The 20,473-nt window shown below is 36.7% G+C and overlaps 1 protein-coding gene and 1 long non-coding RNA gene across 6 annotated transcripts in view; one reads left to right on the top strand and one right to left on the bottom strand.

Moving 5' to 3' along the window:
- Positions 1-20,473, top strand: part of qless (decaprenyl diphosphate synthase subunit 1 qless) — a 30,646-nt gene that overhangs the window by 4,559 nt on the left and 5,614 nt on the right. For all 4 annotated transcript variants that reach the window (XM_064686069.1, XM_064685989.1, XM_064685903.1 and 1 more), the window contains 4 exons: positions 15,074-15,250; positions 16,240-16,379; positions 16,558-16,699; positions 17,210-17,299. In XM_064686069.1, coding sequence (XP_064542139.1) covers positions 15,074-15,250; positions 16,240-16,379; positions 16,558-16,699; positions 17,210-17,299 — 549 coding nt within the window. The remainder of the gene's footprint in view (positions 1-15,073; positions 15,251-16,239; positions 16,380-16,557; positions 16,700-17,209; positions 17,300-20,473) is intronic.
- On the bottom strand, positions 1,722-2,846 carry LOC135431314 (uncharacterized). 2 transcript variants are annotated; one of them, XR_010436778.1, is made up of 3 exons: positions 2,406-2,846; positions 1,871-2,355; positions 1,722-1,813 (listed from the first exon to the last, which is right to left on the bottom strand). It is a non-coding gene; the product is annotated as an uncharacterized LOC135431314 (long non-coding RNA). The 2 variants fall into 2 exon arrangements; XR_010436780.1 differs by having other exon boundaries at positions 2,410-2,845.

The following is a 20,473-nucleotide window of genomic DNA, read 5'->3' as shown; positions in this document are numbered from 1 at the left end:
ACCCAGCAACATTTTCGAATTTCGATTTGAAAGCCAAAGAAGCGCCGCCATCGTGTAGCTGTTAAAAGCAAGTTTGCAGCTATTGAGCAGCAGATATGTTGCATAACTGCACAGGCACATACCCAGTTCCAGCCTCAACCCCAATCAGTTCGGGAGGCCGATCTCAGCTGTCGGCCCACATTCCATTAAGTAGATTCTTTGAGGCATTGGCCCAACATATTCAATACTTTATCAATAAACAACCATCTCGTATCTACTTACATACAAATACATTAAATATTCCAGACTGATTACATCACTGGGTAGCCCTTTGGCGGCTGACTCTGATTCGCACACGCGGACCGCTAATTTCTTTTTATCGATTTTTGGCCATCATTCTGAAGCTCTGAGTTGGTTGATGCATATATTTTTTGTTTGGCCCTATTGTTGATATTAGCCGCATAGACTGGCGCAATTCGGACGAAAGATTTCACTTTATTTACATTTAAAGTTGGTTAATTGTTTGCCATGAATCGATCAACGGAGTTAAATCATTAAGCTTTGACTTCCTGCTTAGACAACAACAGCAACAGTAACAACAACAACAATAACAATTATTAAATCAAGCAGCAAGTACATAAAGTTTGCATTAATTTGTAGCACGCGTCGCATTTGATTATTGCAATTGGTAGTTTGGTATTTTCGGGTTTGGAATTCGGAATTTGGAGTTACAAGTTTGTCATTTACTTTTTGCTTTGGCTGGCTTCACATTTTATATAATTTTCATTGGCTGCAGGATAAACTTGAATTTTACTGGTTTTTGCGCATAGACTTGTTTGCAATTTGGCTACAGCTTTAAGTGCATTTTAATCATTTTTTTCTTTGGCTTGCTCTTGACAGTTTTATATAATCACTTGCGTTCAATTGTAAGTCATTTATTTTGTTTTGAACTCGCAATGCTGAAAATAAAGTATTTTTCGGCGATTCGATTAGTCGGAAGAGAAGCCTTTTTTTTAAACAGCCCAGATGTGTATTGTCTGTATGGAAACTACGAAAATTCTATTTATTAATGTGGATAAGAATTTATTTAATTTACTGTATATAGTGTAACCTCTAGTACCTAGAGCTATAACCGTAGGACCTAGGAAGCTAATAATTTTCTGTAGTTACCTGTGCGATGAAAGTGCATGCTAAGACTGGGTATTGGGAAAATTAATCTGCAGGTGTGGAAGAAAGAAAGAATTGCATACCTGAGTGGAAAATGCGGGTCAATAATTCACTTTCACTATCTAACTTATTCTCAAAGACATACATCAGAACTGTTTCGGCGATATGGGACTGATGATAATTTATTGTGTGCAACTTTTCAATTTACTTTCCGATCGGCTTCCAACTCATTTTAAAGATAATTTTATGTGTGCTTCACACACCACAGTTGAGTTGACAAAGCCATTCCCGACTGAAAACCTGCCTTACTGAAACTAGTCTGTAACTTTTGAAGGTACCTATGAAACTTGACAGATGACCTGAGTACTTGCGTGCTAGCAGTATCGGACCATAATTTGTATTCATCGGTCACGACATTTTCGGTGGAATATAATAAATTTTTGTTTATCATGATATTTTGATGATATTTTTACTGTATTCTTGATAGGTTAGATCAATCGATTAAAAAAGAATTCGTATAAAACTTAAACATTTTAAAAAGTTTTTGTTTTATTTCTAATTAATTTTAACATTTACAAGCTTCAAAATTCTTTCAACATACATATCACAATCAAAATCTTACCAACATCTGGCAACTATGTCATTAGGTCCCATATAAGCAATCAGCCTGAAATTAAATTTTTGTATGCCTAAGAAGAATAAATGATCTTTCTTGATTTCTTACAGTTTTGGCTATTTACAATCCTTTTGCTCACATACATATCTCTGTCATTTTTATTGGCGCTGATTGGTTCCTTTAATTTTGGCATTGTGCAGCTACGTCAAATTAACTTAAATAATATTGCAGTGATTTAAAGTACTTATTTTTGATGAGCCCATTGCTGCCGTCATAAAACCGTGACATATGGAAATTGCAACATCTTCGGGCAGCAGTCTTTCGCCATCTAACTTTAATATCGTTGACATGCGTTTCGTCACGGCAGCTTCAGAAGCATTCTCAATGCGATTGGTATACGCAATATGTCTAGAGTTACGCTCGAAGCCAAATACAAATTCAAACACAAATACCCAGCCCTCGACACTTAACATTCATAGTCACTTGAAATGCGTGCGATGATATCGCTTCGCTGCCTGTTATATTAACACGTATGCTAACGAGTCTCCGATAAAGAAGAAGACAACTTGGCAACATCAGCTGCTGCGTTACTGCTGTTGTTCGCTGGCGTCAAAAAATATCACAGAGAGAAAATAACACTTACCGACCATTGCGCGCGATTTATGCATCCAATTTTCGTACCGCCTCCTCCTCCTCCTCCTCCTTCACTCCTACATAACTCATCGGACTTTTGATTATGTCAGCAACGTCCACGACAAAGACGATGACGACAAAAAGGGAAAGTCCAAAGTGTCGTGGGCTTGCGTTTGTCTTCGGCCTCTTCTTATCGGCGGCCGTCAACCAAATGCTGCTTCACTTTTTAGTCTCTTTTGGCCAATATTATTATTGTTGTTCAATCTGACATTGTGTTTATTGTTGGGAGCGCTTTTGCTGGCCGTTGTTTGCTACCCGTTATACCTGATCAGCTGAAAATAATAAAACTGTTTTCCTAAGTTAAGCAAAGCAACTAAGTTGAATCGAAAAATTGCAGGTTTTCCCGCCGTCGGTTATCAACTCTCGTTAACTGACAGCAAATTTCACTGCTAGTGGAATTATCTATTAACCCCAATCAGTTATAAACATATGTGTAGTCCCTATATTAATTTTCAATTAACAAATCAGGACTTTCTATTTCCCTGCAATTATCCATGTCATAAATAGAGTACAAGAGTCAGAGCTCATATAATATACGAAACAAAGCAGAAAAGGGTTGGCAAGCCAGAAATAGAAACTGTGAAAACGATGGATGAGAGACATTAGACAACCCGATAATATACAATATAATTATACCTATAAAATCACATCTATGTTTGTCGGTATATTAAAAGTCTGCTTAATGGCATATATATATTTATATATATATATATATGTATAGCAGTGGCATAATGACACATCTTAGCATCTTCACCATTTCCAGTTCTAAGCACTTTCAGCACTTACAAATTGATTAATGTGCACTTGCGGCTCAAGGACGGGGCAATACAAATTTAAATGCTACATTCAATATAGTATTATTACCCGGCTTTGTATGTTTTTTCTTCTGCTTCAAATCAATTTCATATAAGCTGAAAAAAAGAAACAAGACATGCAAATCAGTTTCCGAGCTCTTACTTTTTGGTTGTTCGACAATCAGCGAGTCGCCCAGTCAGGACAAATAGATTTTATATATATGCATGTGCAAAATGTTTAGCATGGATAGAGTAAAACAAGAGTGAATAATGGGTAATATGCAATATTTTGCAATTAATTGTCAGGCTGTCAATCCAACGTGTGCCCAATCAAAATTACATCAATTAGGGCATTTACGGGCTACTTGTAAATCATTAAAAACTTTTTTTTTTGTGTATGTTTTGTCGTCTTGTGTGAGTCGCTTATAATTGTTTGCACATTTCAATTGCTTTGTTGCGATTCGGTTTCATCTTTAATTGTAAGCGAGCTTAGGCCTCTCCAAAATCCGCAAGATTATTTCGTGGGAGCGCCCCGAGGCCCAGAGTTAAAATTCAACGACAGCCACTTAAGTATACTTCGCATCGTTTTTTTGTTTTCCCCCGGTGTGTGTTTGTACTTACCTCTCAATTTGAGTTTCAGGCATCGCACCTTAAGAGCTGCGAATGTTTTTAAGCGTCTCGCATATTTCGCATATACTTTGTTTTCGCAACAATTAACGAAATTACTTTAATCTTGTGCGTCTGCGCGAAAATGTACAAATAAAAGATTCATCGTTTTAGTCAATCAACTGACAATAGGTGGTTCGGGTCCACTGCCTGTCATCTGAATTGCCACCAATCGGCCTATTGCGGCTTAGCCCTCAGGTAAACCAAACCGAAGAACCTAGAGGGTACTCATTTCATATAAAAAATATATACGTCCTGGTAATTATAATTTTGATCCGTCTTTTGGCCAGCTTGGACTACTGTAGGAACAAAGTTCTTGTATACGGATTATTAGGATGTCTTAAAAATATATAAAGGGCGCAATGATATAGCATTTGCATTTCCAATTCTAACGCATTATCTTTACATTACATTTATGTTATTAGTCTGGTTTCCTATCATGTCAATGAGTGCAGTCTGCTTTAAATGTTTCTCTCTGCTTATATAAGAAACGCATAAACTGAAGTCAGTCAAAGTCCTCTGCCCGCCAGTTGCAGCCAAGTGCGACGAATTTTGTGCTTCCTACAATATTTGTGCAGCACGCAATGCCAACCAGAAAACTGAAGCAACTCCAGCTCCACAGATCTATATTGGTAACTGTATTATTGAAGTGACAAGATTCTTTAAGAAGTCCTAGAGCCTAGCAGCACTTTGACATATTCATCACCAGAGGCAGAGGTGATAAGTGATATCCGTAAATTTTGTTGGTTGATGGTGGGCCACCTGGTTGTCTGCTTGGCTGGCTGTTTGGTCATTGGCCACTGACCATTAAAACCATTTAAAAGTGTATAAATTATTCAACGTAGATTGCGAACGCAAAAGCGGCCACAATTAAATGCATTTTTTCACGTTTCTTAACCAGAAAGCAAAAATGTAAGAAAGAAATGAAATGAATGTTGGGTTTTTGTTTTTGATTTGTATACATCTATGTATGTATATTGAAGTAGCCTACGCTTTAAGCTAGGTTTGTACTAATTTTAATTTAACGCACATATTGAAAATGAAACTTTGCACGAGCTGAATTTAATTGGCTTTTTTAATTTGATGAGTTGATTTTGTAACAGTCAAGTTTGGATAGCCGACGACGCCATCGCTTTCTACTTCAAAGCCGCTAAGCTTCGAATATATTGATGACACATACATACATATGTATCTGAGTATGTACATCCATATGTGCACTCTTACTTAATATGAAACTGGGTCATTACAAGCCCAATGTGAGTGAGATATTTTTAATGAACATAAAGGCCAGCGATGGTCAATATTTATATATAAATATATATGTGCGTTCAATACATACGTTTTTTGTTGTATTTTACAATCAACATTAATGAAATGTTATCATCAAACCAGTTGATGTGCTGTGTTGGTCCACACGTGTACCAAAGAGTATCAATTATAATAATGTTTATGACACTGCAGACGAGGACCGGACAGGTAGAGCTGCCAAGGGCGTTAAACTGTATGGCCGTCGATGACGGCCATTGAGCTGCAGGATCTGCATGCATCTGGGTCAACATGCTTGTGCTTGTTTGCGGTTGCAGAGATGCGTAATAGCCACGCCCAACCCACCACAACACATCAAATCACATAACTTAACTCAAATATTTGCAGCTCAATTGGCTTTGGCTCTAAAAGTTGCCTCCGTTTGGCAGCAGCTTTCCGCGAGCTGTTGACAGTTGGCAACATAAAATTTACATGTTATCGTGTTTACATGCGCACCAGTTGTATTGACAGTCGTACGGGCTGACAAATACAAGAAGCAAACATACACATAGCCATAGCCAAGCCATGTAAAAATGCCAAATAGTGACAGTGTTGCATAATTCCATACAAAGGAATAAAAACAAGTAAGAGTTTCTAGTCGGGAGCTCCCGAATAGGGAATACCCTGAATCCTCTTATTCCAACATCAAATGCAGCTCGCGCTAGCGCTCGTTTGCTTTTGTAGTATAAAGAAAAATTAAAATAAAAAAACAAGAGGTTCTAGTCGGGAGCTCTCGACTATGGGATACCCTGAACCCTCTTTTTCCAACAGGCGATAGGTATAAAGTGAAAGATACTTGATATATATATACTGCTTATTCTGGAAGCTACATGCCGAGTTTAGTGGCTCTAGCTTATATTATTTACCAAAATTGCTCAAAAACAGGATTTCGATATCGATTTTTATCGATTACTTAGAAACGGGGCAACTTATCGAATATCGGAAACAAACTCGTTCTGCGGGCAAAGCGGGCACTAAGAGGACCTACTGCTAAAATTTCAAGTCTCTAGCTCTTATAGGTTCTGAGATCTTTGCGTTCATACATACCGCCAAACGGACAGACGGACTTGGCTAGATCGACTCTCAGCTGTTGATGCTGATCAAGAATATATATACTTTATGGGGTCGGAGATGCTTCCTTCTGCCTGTTACATACATTTGCATAATACATAATACCCCTTTTACCCATTATCAATGGGTTTAGGGTATAAAAAGTTGTTCCCTTGGCAGGGTTCGAACTTGCAACTAACCGCACCACTTGCCGCCGCCTCTACCCAACAAGCACACCAATATTTGAATCTTAATGAGTAAAAAACGAATTAAAATAGCAGCACAGACAACAATACAATCGCAATTGCAATGCTGTTGATAGAATTCAAAGCAGACGCGCATGAATGTGTGTGTGTACATGTATACAGAAATTCTTGGAATCTTCAGCTAACACGCACATAAGAAACGGGGCAAGTTATCGAATATCGGAAAAAAACTCGATCTGCGCGGGCACTAGAAGGACCTGAAGCTAAAATTTCAAGTCTCTAGCGCTTATAGGCTCTGAGATCCTTGCGTTCATACATACGGACGGACGGACAGACGGATATGGCTAGATCAACTCGGCTGTTCATGCTGATCAAGAATATATATACTTTATGGGGTCGGAGATGCTTCCTTCTGCCTGTTACATTTGCACAAATACGATATACCCTGTTTACCCATTTTCAATGGGTTCAGGGTATAAAAGCACAAGACTAAAGTGAAAAAAAACATCAAAAGATCTCTTAATTTTAAGAAATACAATATGTTTACACCTTAATATAAGGTTTAATTCTTACGATAACTCGCCTTTACTTAAAAAAAAAACACGCTCATTTTTATACAGGGAATCTTTTGATAAGGAGTAACGTAATACGTATACGTCTGATCGTTTGTTCGTATGTATGAACTCGACGATCTCAGAACCTGAGGTGAGAGACATTAAACTTTTTACGTAGTTGCTCATACTGCCCGCGCTTTACGAATTTTTATAATCATCGATAACTTGCCAAATCCAAGCAATCGACAAAAACTAGATCGAAATCCTGATTTCAAAGATATCTTATTATGTCTTCAGAGCAAGAGTAACCAATTTTATGAGAATCCCGATGAAGCGTGCTGCATTTGTAGATAATAATTTTAATTCCGTTTTTTTTTTGCCAAAAATGTAAAAGGGTATTTGTTGATCGTTTGATGGAGGCGAGCTAGTCTCTCCCACGTCTGGGCGAGTGAATTATTCATTTATTGAACTTTAAACTTGCACTAGATTTTGTCCACGTTCGCTTTAGTTTATCCGGTAATATTTTCACCAAACACAACTAACGGTCCCATTTTTGGAAGAATAAATCATCTCCGACCCAATGAGGCATATATATTCTTGATCTGCATCACAAGCCGAGTCGATTTAGCTATGTCCGTCTTTCTGTCCGTCCGTCCATATGTATGAACGAAAGGAGCTAGAGGCTTGAAATTTTGAACGTGGGTCCTCCTAGTACCTGCGCAGTACGAGTCTGTTTGATATTAATCGATATTCAAATCCTTGTTTTTGAGACAATCTCTTAGGTTTTAAGAGCTAGAGTCACCAATTTCGTCATTTAGCTTCTTGAATAGTATATATTTATCAAGTGCCTTTCATTTTATAGCTATCGTCACCCCCCGCCATCGCCCCTTAGTTATAAATCAAATAATTGAATCGATTAGAACTACCGACTAATTTAAGACAACATTTGATGCTGTTTTGTTTTTTAGAATATACGAATATTCTATAAAATTATAAGGTCTACTGCTAAATGTTTCATCAATATCTGTTAAGAAACACAGAAGTTTTTAAAAGTGTGATTATATATGTATATATTGGCAGGCCACGTGTCAGCGGCAGCTAGCGCAAAGCGCAAGAGTTTCTGTACATTCACACACATGCGTAAACATGTATACACCTAAGAGAATTGCAATTGCGATTGGATATGTGCGGCTATTTTAGTAAAGTCTTTTTTCATGGGATACCAACTCTTGCTATGGCTGCAAGGTATAAGCGATGGAGATTAGTTCGTTTCGTAGAACGCGGGGCGCAAGTTCAATTCCAGCAGTGCGAATGTAATTTTTTTTCAATTATTAATTTTTTTAATAATGATAGTTGTATCCCTTCACCCATAAGTCAAAAAAATGAATTTTTTCGGATAAAGCTTTCTGATTAATATTTGTGTTCGTATGAGTATGCAGGTATGACTAAATATAATTATATAAGCATTTTTAAATTAAATCAATAAATTGTGAAATTACGCTATTTCATTTCCTTCTTCGAAAATTAATATCTTCATTAAAGCTTACGGAAGAATGTAATCATATGTATGTGTATATATCGTTATACATACATTCGTTGTTGCTGAGGCCTAATCAGTACATGCATATGTATGTTTACAAAAGTAGTAGAAGACCGCGAAGTGGAACTTTTCGGCACTGTTACTATAAAATCTGCGCGCGTAATTAAAGAATTATATTTCGTACATATTTATTATAGTTACATGATTTTAATAATTTATAATGCTACTTACGTAAAATTAGTAGATAGTCCAGAAGAGGTTGACTGATGCATTAATAATTATTATCATTAGATTGTTTTTATATGTATATGTGACTTTAAAAATTAATTAGGAAGGGCGCGCATTTTCATATGTACATTAATTCTTGGTGGTAGGAGAGTGCGTATTTTCCAACACTCTTACAGAAGAAGCAGTAATCGATTTAGTCTGTTGCCATCACCCTACAGACTTTTGTGTGTTGTCCATTTTAAATTGCCGATTTACGATTTTTGCGTTTTTTTTTTTACCGATTTATAAAATTTATTTTAAACAAATAAACTATTTTAACCGCTTTTGATAATAAATTGTTTACCGTGTTTCGTAATCATTTTTATAAAAACAGGACATTATCGATAAAAATACTTTTCAGCCGTTATATAAATAGTGTGATTGTGTGTGCATTAGCTGTTGCTATAGAAGTGACTTGTGCCTGTTTTGGATCTTGCTCAGGACCCCGATTATACCCTGAACCCATTGAAAATGGCTAAAATGGTATAATGTATTTGTGCAAGTGTGTGTAACAGGCAGGAAGCAGCTCCGACAACATATATTATATATATTCTTCATCAGCATCAATAGCCGAGTCAATCTAGCCAACCTCGTCTGTCAAGGATTCAAGGATCTCTAAACATGTAAGAGCTAGAGACTTGAAATTTTACACTTAGGTCCGCCTGGTGCCCGCGCAGTAGAAGATTCCGATAGTCAATAATTTGGTGTTGGTAGAAGAGGTTTCAGGGTATCTCCTAGTCGTGAACTCCCGACTTAAGCCTCTTACATGTTTGATGTTAAATATATACAAGAGTTTACATATATAAGAAATTATCGCCAGGGTCAAATCAATAATGTTGAAAATTCAAGTGAAATGGAAATTGTTTCTGTAATTCGCGCAACTTAAAAGAAATATACAAATTAGCGTTATTTGGTGTCAAAACATTCATCAAATTAGTAAATATCGATTTTTAGCCTAGAACATATACATAGAGCTACAGCCCAGTCTGTTTATAAAAACTATATAACTATATCCCTATATGCTATACAGACATGGTACTTATTCATAAGGTGAAAAGAATAAATTGGTTTTGTGCAATGTCCTTCTTGCTGTCCGTCCATCTGTTCGTATGAACTCAATTATTTTCGGTGAGGCTGGACACTTGAAACTTTAAATAAAAGCTCATGAATACCCGAGTCAGATAATTTTGGCAAGCTACTTAAATCTATACCGTCCAAACTCACAAAATTGTTCAGGCAGACAACCTCTAAGGGTCGAGCCAAATAGTTATTTACTACGCTGAACGTTGACCCTAAAATTGCGAAAATCTATATCTTTTGTAGTGTGACAGCAGAAAGTTATATCATTTGGAGTGAAGGCTATGCTAAGACTATCTACTTGCCAAATGGCTTAGAATAGATTACTTTATTAGATAAAGAGAAGCATCCGAGCAGAATACCGAACGGTTAATGCAAGGCATTGTTAGTTGAACAAAATTGAAGCGAGAAGGGTGTATAATTACTTGTTAGTCTAGTAGGGATAGAGAAGTTAAATTGACTAGGCAACCCAGAATAGTCAATTTCACCCGTAATTAACTTATGAATAAATATTTTACCAAGCATGGATGTACGATTAATAAGAGAAGGAAAATTAATCATAACCGCACACGAGGATCACAATTTAAACCACGAAGGGTAAACAACAAGAATTGTGTGTCTGGTAACTAAATAAATAAAAAGAATTCAAAGATAGTTAATTTCATTCTATTCATTGCTTTTATTTAATATATTTTATTTTCGCTTTAATAGCCAGCAGTCCAATTCGCAATTGCACCTTACAAATTATTTGTGCAGACATGTTTGGTTTCGTGAAAATGTATGTAACAAGAATCAATAGTCGAGTCGATCTAGTCATGACCGTCTGTCTGTTTGTATGAACAACGTTCTTTTTAGAAAACTTTATTGTTTTTCAAGATGCAAAATTTTATTAACATCGGACGGATATATCAAATAGCTGCAATAGGAATGATCGGCGAAAATAAAGTTCTTGTATGAAAACTATTTTCCTTATTAACAACTTTTGAGAAAACATATGAGCCGAATCATATTAATATCGCACTACTATATTATATAGCAGTTTTACATTTTATAGCACTATAGGAAGAATCGGTCGAAAAATAAGTATTTTGTATGGCAAAATATTCTGAGTCGCCGTTACAAACATTCTAGCTTCCTTCTATATGTGTGGGTTGGTATGTCCCGAGGCATGCCATTTCCCATTTCCGACGTAATGCCAACCAACATCGATACCCATTACGAAAACGTACACTATGCAAAAAAAGAGCAGGGCCTTTGACAAAAAACGAGTAAAGATGTCTACTTGCTGACCGAACAATTTGAACTGATGTTTTGTAACTCTAAATATCACAATTAATATTTGTGTAACTTTATGTACAGTTTATGTACATTATTCGCACAGGCTGCGATTTGTTTTCTTTAGCTTACATTGGGATATGCTTTCGTGAATAGATTCGGAATTCATTATGAAATGAATGAATTTATGAAATTTTTAAGGCTTAATAAGGCTTGCTATTATAACATTGTCATGAAATTTGTAGCGCATAGAAGGAGACATCCCCCATACATTATTGATCAGTACAACATTTCATTTGATATAGCCATGTCCGTCTTTTTTTTTATGCAAACTAGTCTTTCAGTATTAAAACTTTCCAAGGGTCCGTTTTTATACCCTGAACCCGTTAAAAATGGGTAAAAAGAGTATAATGTATTTGTGCAAATGTATGTAACAGGCATAAGGAAGCATCTCCGACCCCATAAAGTGTATATTATCTTGATCAGCATCAATAGCCGAGTCGATCTAGCCATGTCCGTCTGTCTCTCCGTCCGTCCGTATGTATGAACGCAAGGATCTCAGAACCTATAAGAGCTAAAGACTTGAAATTTTAGCTGTAGGTCCTCCTATTGCCCAGCAGATCGAGTTTGTTTCCGATATTCGATAGCTTGCCCCGTTTCCAAGTAATCGATAAAGATAGAGTCGCCAAACTTGACATAGAATAGTATATATATATATTAAGTATCTTTCATTTTATAGCTATAGCCACCTCCCCGCTACCACCTAAAAGCTATAAATCATGTTAGTAAACCAACTTTTATTGCCTACTTAATTAAGTCACAATTTAAATGCAATTTTCATTTTGAGAATACTCAAATATTTTGTAGTACAATAGGATCTACTGCTGAAAATTTCATCAAGATCGGTTAAGAAACACTAAGGAAAATGTGTTTTAGCCTGCAAACACGTGCAGCAGCAATCTCAAATTCCAAGAATTTCTGTATACATGTACACACACACATTCATGCGCGTCTGCTTTGAATTCTATTAACATTATTGCAACTGCGATTGTATTGTTTACTGTGCTGCTTTTTTAATTCGTTTTTTTCTCATTTAGACTTAATTATTGGTGTGGCTACGAGTTACGAGTTCGAACTCTGCCGAGAAAACTATTTTTTTTTTTGGCTGTTGTGGCTGCTGCGTAGAGGCGGCAGCAAGAAATGCGGTCAGTTGCGAGTTCGAACCCTGCCGAAGGAAACTTGTTTTTTTTTAATCTATTTTAATTACTACTTAAGCAAACGAGCCTGTAGCGCGAGCTGCATTTGGTGTTGGAATAAGAGGGTTCAGGGTATCCCCTAGTCGGGAGCTCCCGACTAGAACCTCTTTCTTGTTGCAGGCAATACATACATATGTCGGAACTATCCAGATCGAATAGTAATTCGATAATAATAGCAAACAGCTGCCATAGGAACGGCATTTAAAATTTATTCGTACTTCTTACATATGTGCAAAATCTTATTAACATCAAACACTGTATAATATATCTGCTATAGATACGATCGGTCGAAAATTATGTTCTTTTATGATAAACATTTTTGTATGTCAAGATATCTTTACCAAGCCCAGCATTTACTTGTTTCACTATGCTATTTATATATGAGCCATATCTTATCAAGATCGCACTACTATATTATATAACTCTATGGCAATATATTCTGTTTTCCAAGATATTTTCACCAAACTTAACATTTACCAGCATCACTATTGTTACATATTCGCAAAGCCGTAAGTACTATATACCGTATGTCTATAAACGTATTAAATCTTTTGCATGCTGAAAATAGTCTTAGTTTAACATTTTTAAAAATGTGCGAGGCATTGTGTATCTCTATATATAAAACTGTTTGTCCTGACTGACTAACTGACTGACTGACTGACTGACTGACTGATTGATTGGTGATCAACGCACAGCCCAAACCGTAGGAGCTAGGAAGCTGATATTTTCACTGTAGCTACCTTATGTGATGTAGGTGCACGTTAAGACGGGGTTTCGGGAAATTCCACCCGCAAGTGTGGAAAAATCGCGAAAAACGTTTGTATATAACTTTTTCGTTTACCATCCGATCGGCCTCAAATTTATTTTCAAAGATCTTTGTTCAAATTCATTTGAGGGGTGTATCACACTTTTCGAAAAATACGTTCATCCTTGGTGGAAATGGAGGTCAAAGATTTGGTGGGTGACGTTTCGCGCTCAAATTCATTTCCAGAGATCTATAAGAAAAATCATTTGATACGTGTTTCACACTTCGCAGAATTCAAACTTCTTCGGGGGGAATGCGATTTACAGATTTTTTGGGCGAAGTTTTAAGTTGTGTCCGATTTGCTTCAAACTTATTTTCAAAGCTCTACATAAGAACTTAATAAATACGTACTTCCGCGATTTGGGAAATTCCACCCGCAAGAGTGGTAAATTGGCGGAAAACGGTTGTATGAAAGTTTTTTGTTTACCATCCGATCGGCCCCAAACTTATTTTCAAAGATCTTTGTTCAAATTCATTTAAGGGGTGTTTCACACTTTTCGAAAAATCCATTCCTCCTTGGTGGAAATGGAGGTCAAAGATTTGGTGGATGACGTTTCGCGCTCAAATTCATTTGCAGAGATCTATAAGAAAAATCATTTGAGACGAGTTTCACACTTTTCGCAGAATCCAAACTTTTTCGGGTGGAATGCGACACAAAGATTTTTTGTGCAAAGTTTTAAATTGTGTCCGATTTGCTTTAAACCTATTTTCAAAGCTCTACATAAGAATGTAATGAATACGTCTTTCAGCGATTTGGGAAATTCCAGTCGCAACAGTGGTAAATTGGCGGAAAACGTTTGTATGAAAGTTATTTGTTTACCGTCCGATCAGTTTTAAAATCATTTCAAATTTTTTTGAAAACATTGATTTCATATCGTGCGTGCCACAAGCAAGGCCGGGTTATACCCGCTAGTACTATATATACATATATACTATACTTATATATGAATATAGTTCAGAGGTATTCGCAAAAAACAAGATTTCGATTTCGATTTTATGAAAACTGAGAAGGTTATCGATTATTTGAAAATAACTCGAACTGCGCGGCCATAGAAAAGCTTTTAAAATTGCATTACTCTTAACTTATGGGTTTTAAGTTCGACGCGTTCATACATATGGACAGACGGGTTTGGCTCACTTGACCCAGCTCTTAATGCCAATCTATGCCTCCTCCTACTTGCTAAATGCATTTAGCTACAAAACCATCATACCCATTTACCCGTTTTCAATGAGTTCATAGTATTAAAAAGGAAAAAGGGTATATTGGAAAAAGGTTATATAGGAAAAATGTTACATTGGCAACACTGACTTGATCAATAGCTGCGCTCTCTCTCTTGATGTGTCCCGTGCGGCCTCCTACGCGAGACTTTTGTTGCAAGTGATTTGTTGCGCTTTGTTGTGCGAGAACAAAAGGATACGTATGCACAGTTGAAATTGGCGACAAGGTCAAGAGTCGTGACGAGAGCGCTAAATAATAAACTTTGATTTGTTGGTGATTTGCCGCTGCAATTTTCCAGTTATTAATCTTGCTGCTGTCGTCTAATATAAGTGTCAAAAAAGTTGCTTTTGGTTCCACTTGCTTTGGGGCAGCAACAAAAACTCGTTAGTGCTGCTGCCAGCAATTGAAAGTTGTTAAGTGACTCAAAAACAGTTTTTTATGTACGAATGTAGTATGCTGTTTTGCTGCTGACTTTGGGAGTTATGACCGTTTATCCAAGCGATTTTTTTACTCCTGTAATTTTCACACTTTATTATTAATTGCAGCGTTTATGGAAAATTCGCTAATCGCACTGCCACTATTCTTATGTTTTTTCAACCCGCAGCAAAACTCACACAACTGCTATAACAACGCACAGTACTCGCCCCGATCGATGCAGAGTTTACGCACACAGAGCTCCGTTCACACACAGCAACCAGCTGGACCCGTGAGAGAAATACAAATTGATCCATATATAATACTCGATGATGAGCTGAAGTATTTCTACGACGATGTGAGAGACGTAAGTATAGTCAGCAAAATATGTACATAAATCAAGAGTGTAATGGCATGTGTTTTTTCTTTTTTGTAAAAATGAGTGTACGTGGTTTAAGTATAATTATTTTTGAGCAAATATTTTTTCCCCTTGTCCCGCTTAAATATGAGTAACTTAAAGCTAATATAACTATTGCTTATGAATAATCATTTAAAAATTTTTTAAACAATTGTTGCACATTACAAGAAACTTTTTTGTGCATTAAAAACTTTTGAAAAGCCAATAATTTACATGACATGAGACACTAAAATTAGTTCAAAGCAAGTTTTTTAAGAAATCATTTTTACTGAATTCGCATTTTATTTTTTGTTTGAATTTGTTTACAGCCAAACTACATTTTGTAAGCCATAATGATATTAGGGTATTTTCTGCACTGTGCGTATTTGTGTATACATTAAACCGCTCACACGCCGTGTAGTTCTTTTTCAGCCCATTTAACTTATTTAAAATCGCGCTGAGTACGATCAGCTAATAGTTAAAACCCCTATCAGTTCGGTTTTCATTCAATATATCAATTTGCATTTTTGTACTTTCAGGAATATAAAAGTTCCTTTTGTTTGTTAATCATGTTTTTTTAAAGGACCTTTTTCGAACTGTGAATACCAACATATATTGAATTGGTATATTTTAATTTGAAACCAATGCTCAAACCTCAGAGTTGTGGAAAGCTAGGCCGCTTTGGCAATACCATTAAGCCATGTCCAAAACTATAGGCGATATCGCGGTTGGCTCGCCCCTAATAAGCGTAACCAAACTATAATAATATTTGAAGTGGTTTACACAAGAATTTAATTTCTAAGAATGTAGTTTCTAGCTTCAAGAGCGATAAGACCTGCTATTATTATTATTATTTTTATTATTATTAATGTTTAATAATTATTATAATAATCATTATTTGTCAAATCTCAAGTTTTTGCTTAGCTTACATTAGTATCTTCTTCAATTAATCGTTGCAGTTGCTACAGTCGGGGACATCGCAGTCGGAATTGGACACCATAGCATGCTACTACTTTGATGGCCAGGGTAAGGCGCTGCGTCCTATGGTGACCATGCTGATGGCCAAGGCATTGAATTATCATCTGAACAACGAATCACAGTAAGTAAGCCAACTATCTGCATTAGTGACACATTTTTGTTGAGCAGTGTAATGATTAGCAGACCATTGCGAAATGTGCGCATTCTACTAGTGTCTATGAACAACAATTAAAGCCAAATTATAACTACATACATACTGATTAAAAATTTATATTTACCCATTGACGTACCCTTGACAGCCAATTAGTACACAAGCAACGACAGATAGCCCTCTTCTCCGAGATGGTCCACTCGGCTAGCTTAGTACACGACGATGTCATCGATCAGTCGGACTTTCGGCGCGGCAAGCCCAGCGTGAATGCTCTATGGAATCACAAAAAGGTAAGCCGTTGATATCAGCTAAAATATGTTTTTTGGCCGATTGCGGGATCAGTTGCAACGAACTGTTTGCAAGCTGCCAATTGAAATGAATAACACCGAAAATGATCAAGCAGTTGATTCAATGATTTCACGCGACCCCGACTTGGCCATCAATGGAATAAACTTTATTGAGACTTTGTCAATAAGTTGCATCATTTGCAAGGTCTTAAAGCAGAGGCCGTATAATAATGGACTGTCTTTCCCGCTAGCCGATTTAAATTTTTTAGTTTCACAGGTTCAAGTTAAATTTGGATTTGGACATCATTTTGAATGCCAACACAAGAGCTTTTATCTGAACAAATAATTAACATTTCTTGGTTCGATGTGATCAACAGCTTGCTCCATATCCACATTACTTGCCCAGCGAATTGGTTTTGTCGAAACATTTAACTGTACTCATATATATTTATATTAGTGCGTGTGTTGGGGCCTCTTAACACTTGATTACCATGTTCGTCGTTGTCGTTACAGGTCACAATGGCTGGTGATTATATATTGTCGATTGCCTCGATAATGATATCGCGTCTGCGCAGCGATGATGTGACGATCGTATTGAGTCAAGTAAGTTAAATCCAATTTTGTAATGCCATAGTCTAAATACAAAATATTTGAATTAATTTAAAAGCAGTTTATCCAAACATTAAGTAACCTCGTGTCTAGGACTATTTAAAAACGGGGACCGGGTTTGAATCCCAGCATTTTGTAAAAATGTAGGTTACAGGCAGTGCTGAGGTCGGGACGATGAGCTGAGTCTATTTACCCACGTCCGTCTGTAAAACGTGTCGATCTCTGAAATAAAAAAAATTAAGGAATTGAAATTTAAAATATATATTCTTTTAGATTATACCACCAACCAAATAGAAAATAGACTGGACAAAGAGTACTAATGACGGGGACAAGCGTTTTCAGTGCGGCTGGTCCAAAGTCGCCTTTGTTTTTGGTTGGGTTCGAGACATGCCCGCCTGCTCTCACAGCAAGAGAGTAAGAAATACATTGACATGTGTCGTAGAACGGTATCGCTGTCTTTTTATTCGCTCCCACTACAGGAAACTGCTTTGGCTTACTCTCAGTGCTCTTTCAATTTGTCTATGTACCGTTTAAATGTTTGTTTGTTTATGAGTCCGCACAAGCAAAAATGCCCACAAATTCAATTTTTCTCAAAAATCGGTGGCATCTCTTGCCTTTTGAGGGGACGAGTAATATGAAATAATGAAAGGGTTTGCCACGTCGATGCGATATTCTTTCATTTCAGCTCGTTCTTTTTGGAAAGGGTACCTAAGCGTTGGCATGTGTGCATTTAAAAGTTTTTGGACATGCTATTCACGCATACTTGCATATTTTGTATATGATTAGAAGCATTTATGCGCGTGTGTGCCTGTTGGTTGCCTGCCTGCCTGTCCGATTCAATTTTGACAATATTTTTGGATTTCTGAATTTCGAGCTCTACCCACACACAGACACAAATGTGTGTGAATGGGCAGATCATGGGCGCAAAATTTCAAAATTTCGAGTAGCGAGAATGTGAATTTTAAGTCGAAAGAAGGGCTATCTTCGGCACGCCGAAGATTTAATACCCTTGCAGACCCAACCTTTTCATAATGATCATAGCGATTTCCCCGTAACTAAGAATCACAGAGAAAATAGTGAATGGCGAGTATGGTTAAGATATCTTGAAAAACAAAAGAGTTCTCCATACAACAACTTAACTTTCGACCGATCGTTCCTATGGCAGCTATTTGATATAGTAGTCCGATGTATATAAAATTTTGCATAAATAGAGGGAGCATAGTAAAACTAATAAATGCCGACGTTGGTCGCGATATCTTGATAAACAAAGATGTTTTCCATACAAGAACCTACTTTTCGACCGATGATGCCTATGGCAGCTATATGATATAGTGGTTTTGACATATGTACTGTGTGCAGAAAGAGGCACTTCTGCAAAGTTTCATATATGTAGATAGCTTTATAACTGAGAGACTAGTTCGCATAGAAACAGACAGACGGACATGTTTATATCGACTCGGCTGTTGATACTGATCATGGATATACATATATACTTTATGGGGAGATGGCTCTTTCTATGCGTTACACATTTCACGATAAAATTATAATACCCTCTTCAAGGGTATAATTAAGAGATGCAGACGGGAGTGACCGTCATTAGAAAATGAAGGAAGATATCCAAAAAGTAGAATATGTAAACTGTACAGACAAAGTTGTACTTTTAGCTCTTATATTTTTCGAGTTATGCTTAAAAACCGTGTCTCAAAATCCATTTTAATCGATGGGCTTTGATATCGAATACAAATGATAAAATCGTTTATTGAACCATTGTCTTTATACCCGTTCTACCTATTTTAAATGGGCTCAGGTTTTAACAATACTGCATTTCTGCTATATGTCTGCGGGGTATTTAATCTTCGGCTTCCCAAAGTCAACCTGCATTTAATAATCAAAAACTGAAAGCCCAGCACATGAGTTTAGTATCTGGGGTTCTCAGATCACAGATCTGTATAGGATTTCGCACGCAGTTTGCACAAACAACAAAATATATACATTTTTATTTATATCGGGCTGGCAGGTTAACATTTTTAAACTAAGGAAGTTGCTCGTTTGGTTCAGCACTCCTTTGTTTTCATGGGAAAAACCTGTTCAGTTATCGTCCACAATCAACGTGACTGCTCGATTTTACTTCCTGCGACCCTGGAATGGTCCAAGGCGAAGGGCAACCAATCGCGAGTTCATTACAGCCTTCACATTTTTTCAATTTACTTGCACATATATACTATGATACATATGTATGAACATATTTAAACCGGCTTCCACGTCTCCTCTACTTAATGCTGTTTGTAGGCACATCAAATCCATTTACAAAATTACAGAAATTTTAGTCAGACTTCTTAAATTCAAAACACTTTCGCAGCAATGCCACAAATTGACGAAATGTCAGCTGACAATTTCACTTTCAGTAGCAAGAGTCAGAGAAATAGGAGTTAGCCTAAGTCAGTCAGCGCAATCGAATTAATCGTCACTTACACAATCAATATTTGAAGCAAGCAGCAATGCTACGAATATTTAGCCTGCAGTTTGCCTTCTTTTCTCGTTTTTATAACCCGTATTCATAAAAAACGTAAAATAAAAATACTGAAATTGAATTGGGTCAAAAGCAAGCTTGGATACTTGGTAATCGAACGCGTATCCCAATGAAAATTGAATTGCCGTTACCGCTGTAACGGCTGTTACCGTCGTTCTTGTAGTCTCCAAAATCGACGTTTGCGATCGGAGATGAAGTTTATATAAGATCGGAGAAGACTTCCATTGCTTGTTACATCCATTCGTATTAGTTTAATACATTTATGTCTTTATTATTAGATTATCATGTGTGTATAAGAAATGCTGCGGCAAAACCCAAGACATCGCTTTTATCTTAGAAGTAGTTTCGCAGTTGCTTTGGGAGTTTTTTGTGTGTAACGCCCAAGCATTATATTTTGACTGTTTAGAATTTTTGTTCATGTACAACGACAACAATATCAGGTTGTTGTATTTGATATGCTAAGCACGTTTAAGTAATTTCCGCGGCTTCAAAGACGTTGACGGCATTATACTTATTATTGGTAGATCGCTCATGTGTGTTAAACCAGTCCGTTACGGCTTAAAATGTGCTGTTGTTAGGAATCTGATCAGAGGAGATTACGATTCGTGATTCCAATTAAGGCAAATCCTTAAAACCTT

The sequence above is a fragment of the Drosophila montana genome, unplaced genomic scaffold (assembly GCF_035044405.1).
Source record: "Drosophila montana isolate Dmon_TW-CO22-7 unplaced genomic scaffold, ASM3504440v1 contig_1083_1, whole genome shotgun sequence".
Lineage (NCBI taxonomy): Eukaryota > Metazoa > Arthropoda > Insecta > Diptera > Drosophilidae > Drosophila > Drosophila montana.
Note: the sequence above shows the minus strand (reverse complement) of the source record. Positions and strands in the feature narration are given on the sequence as shown.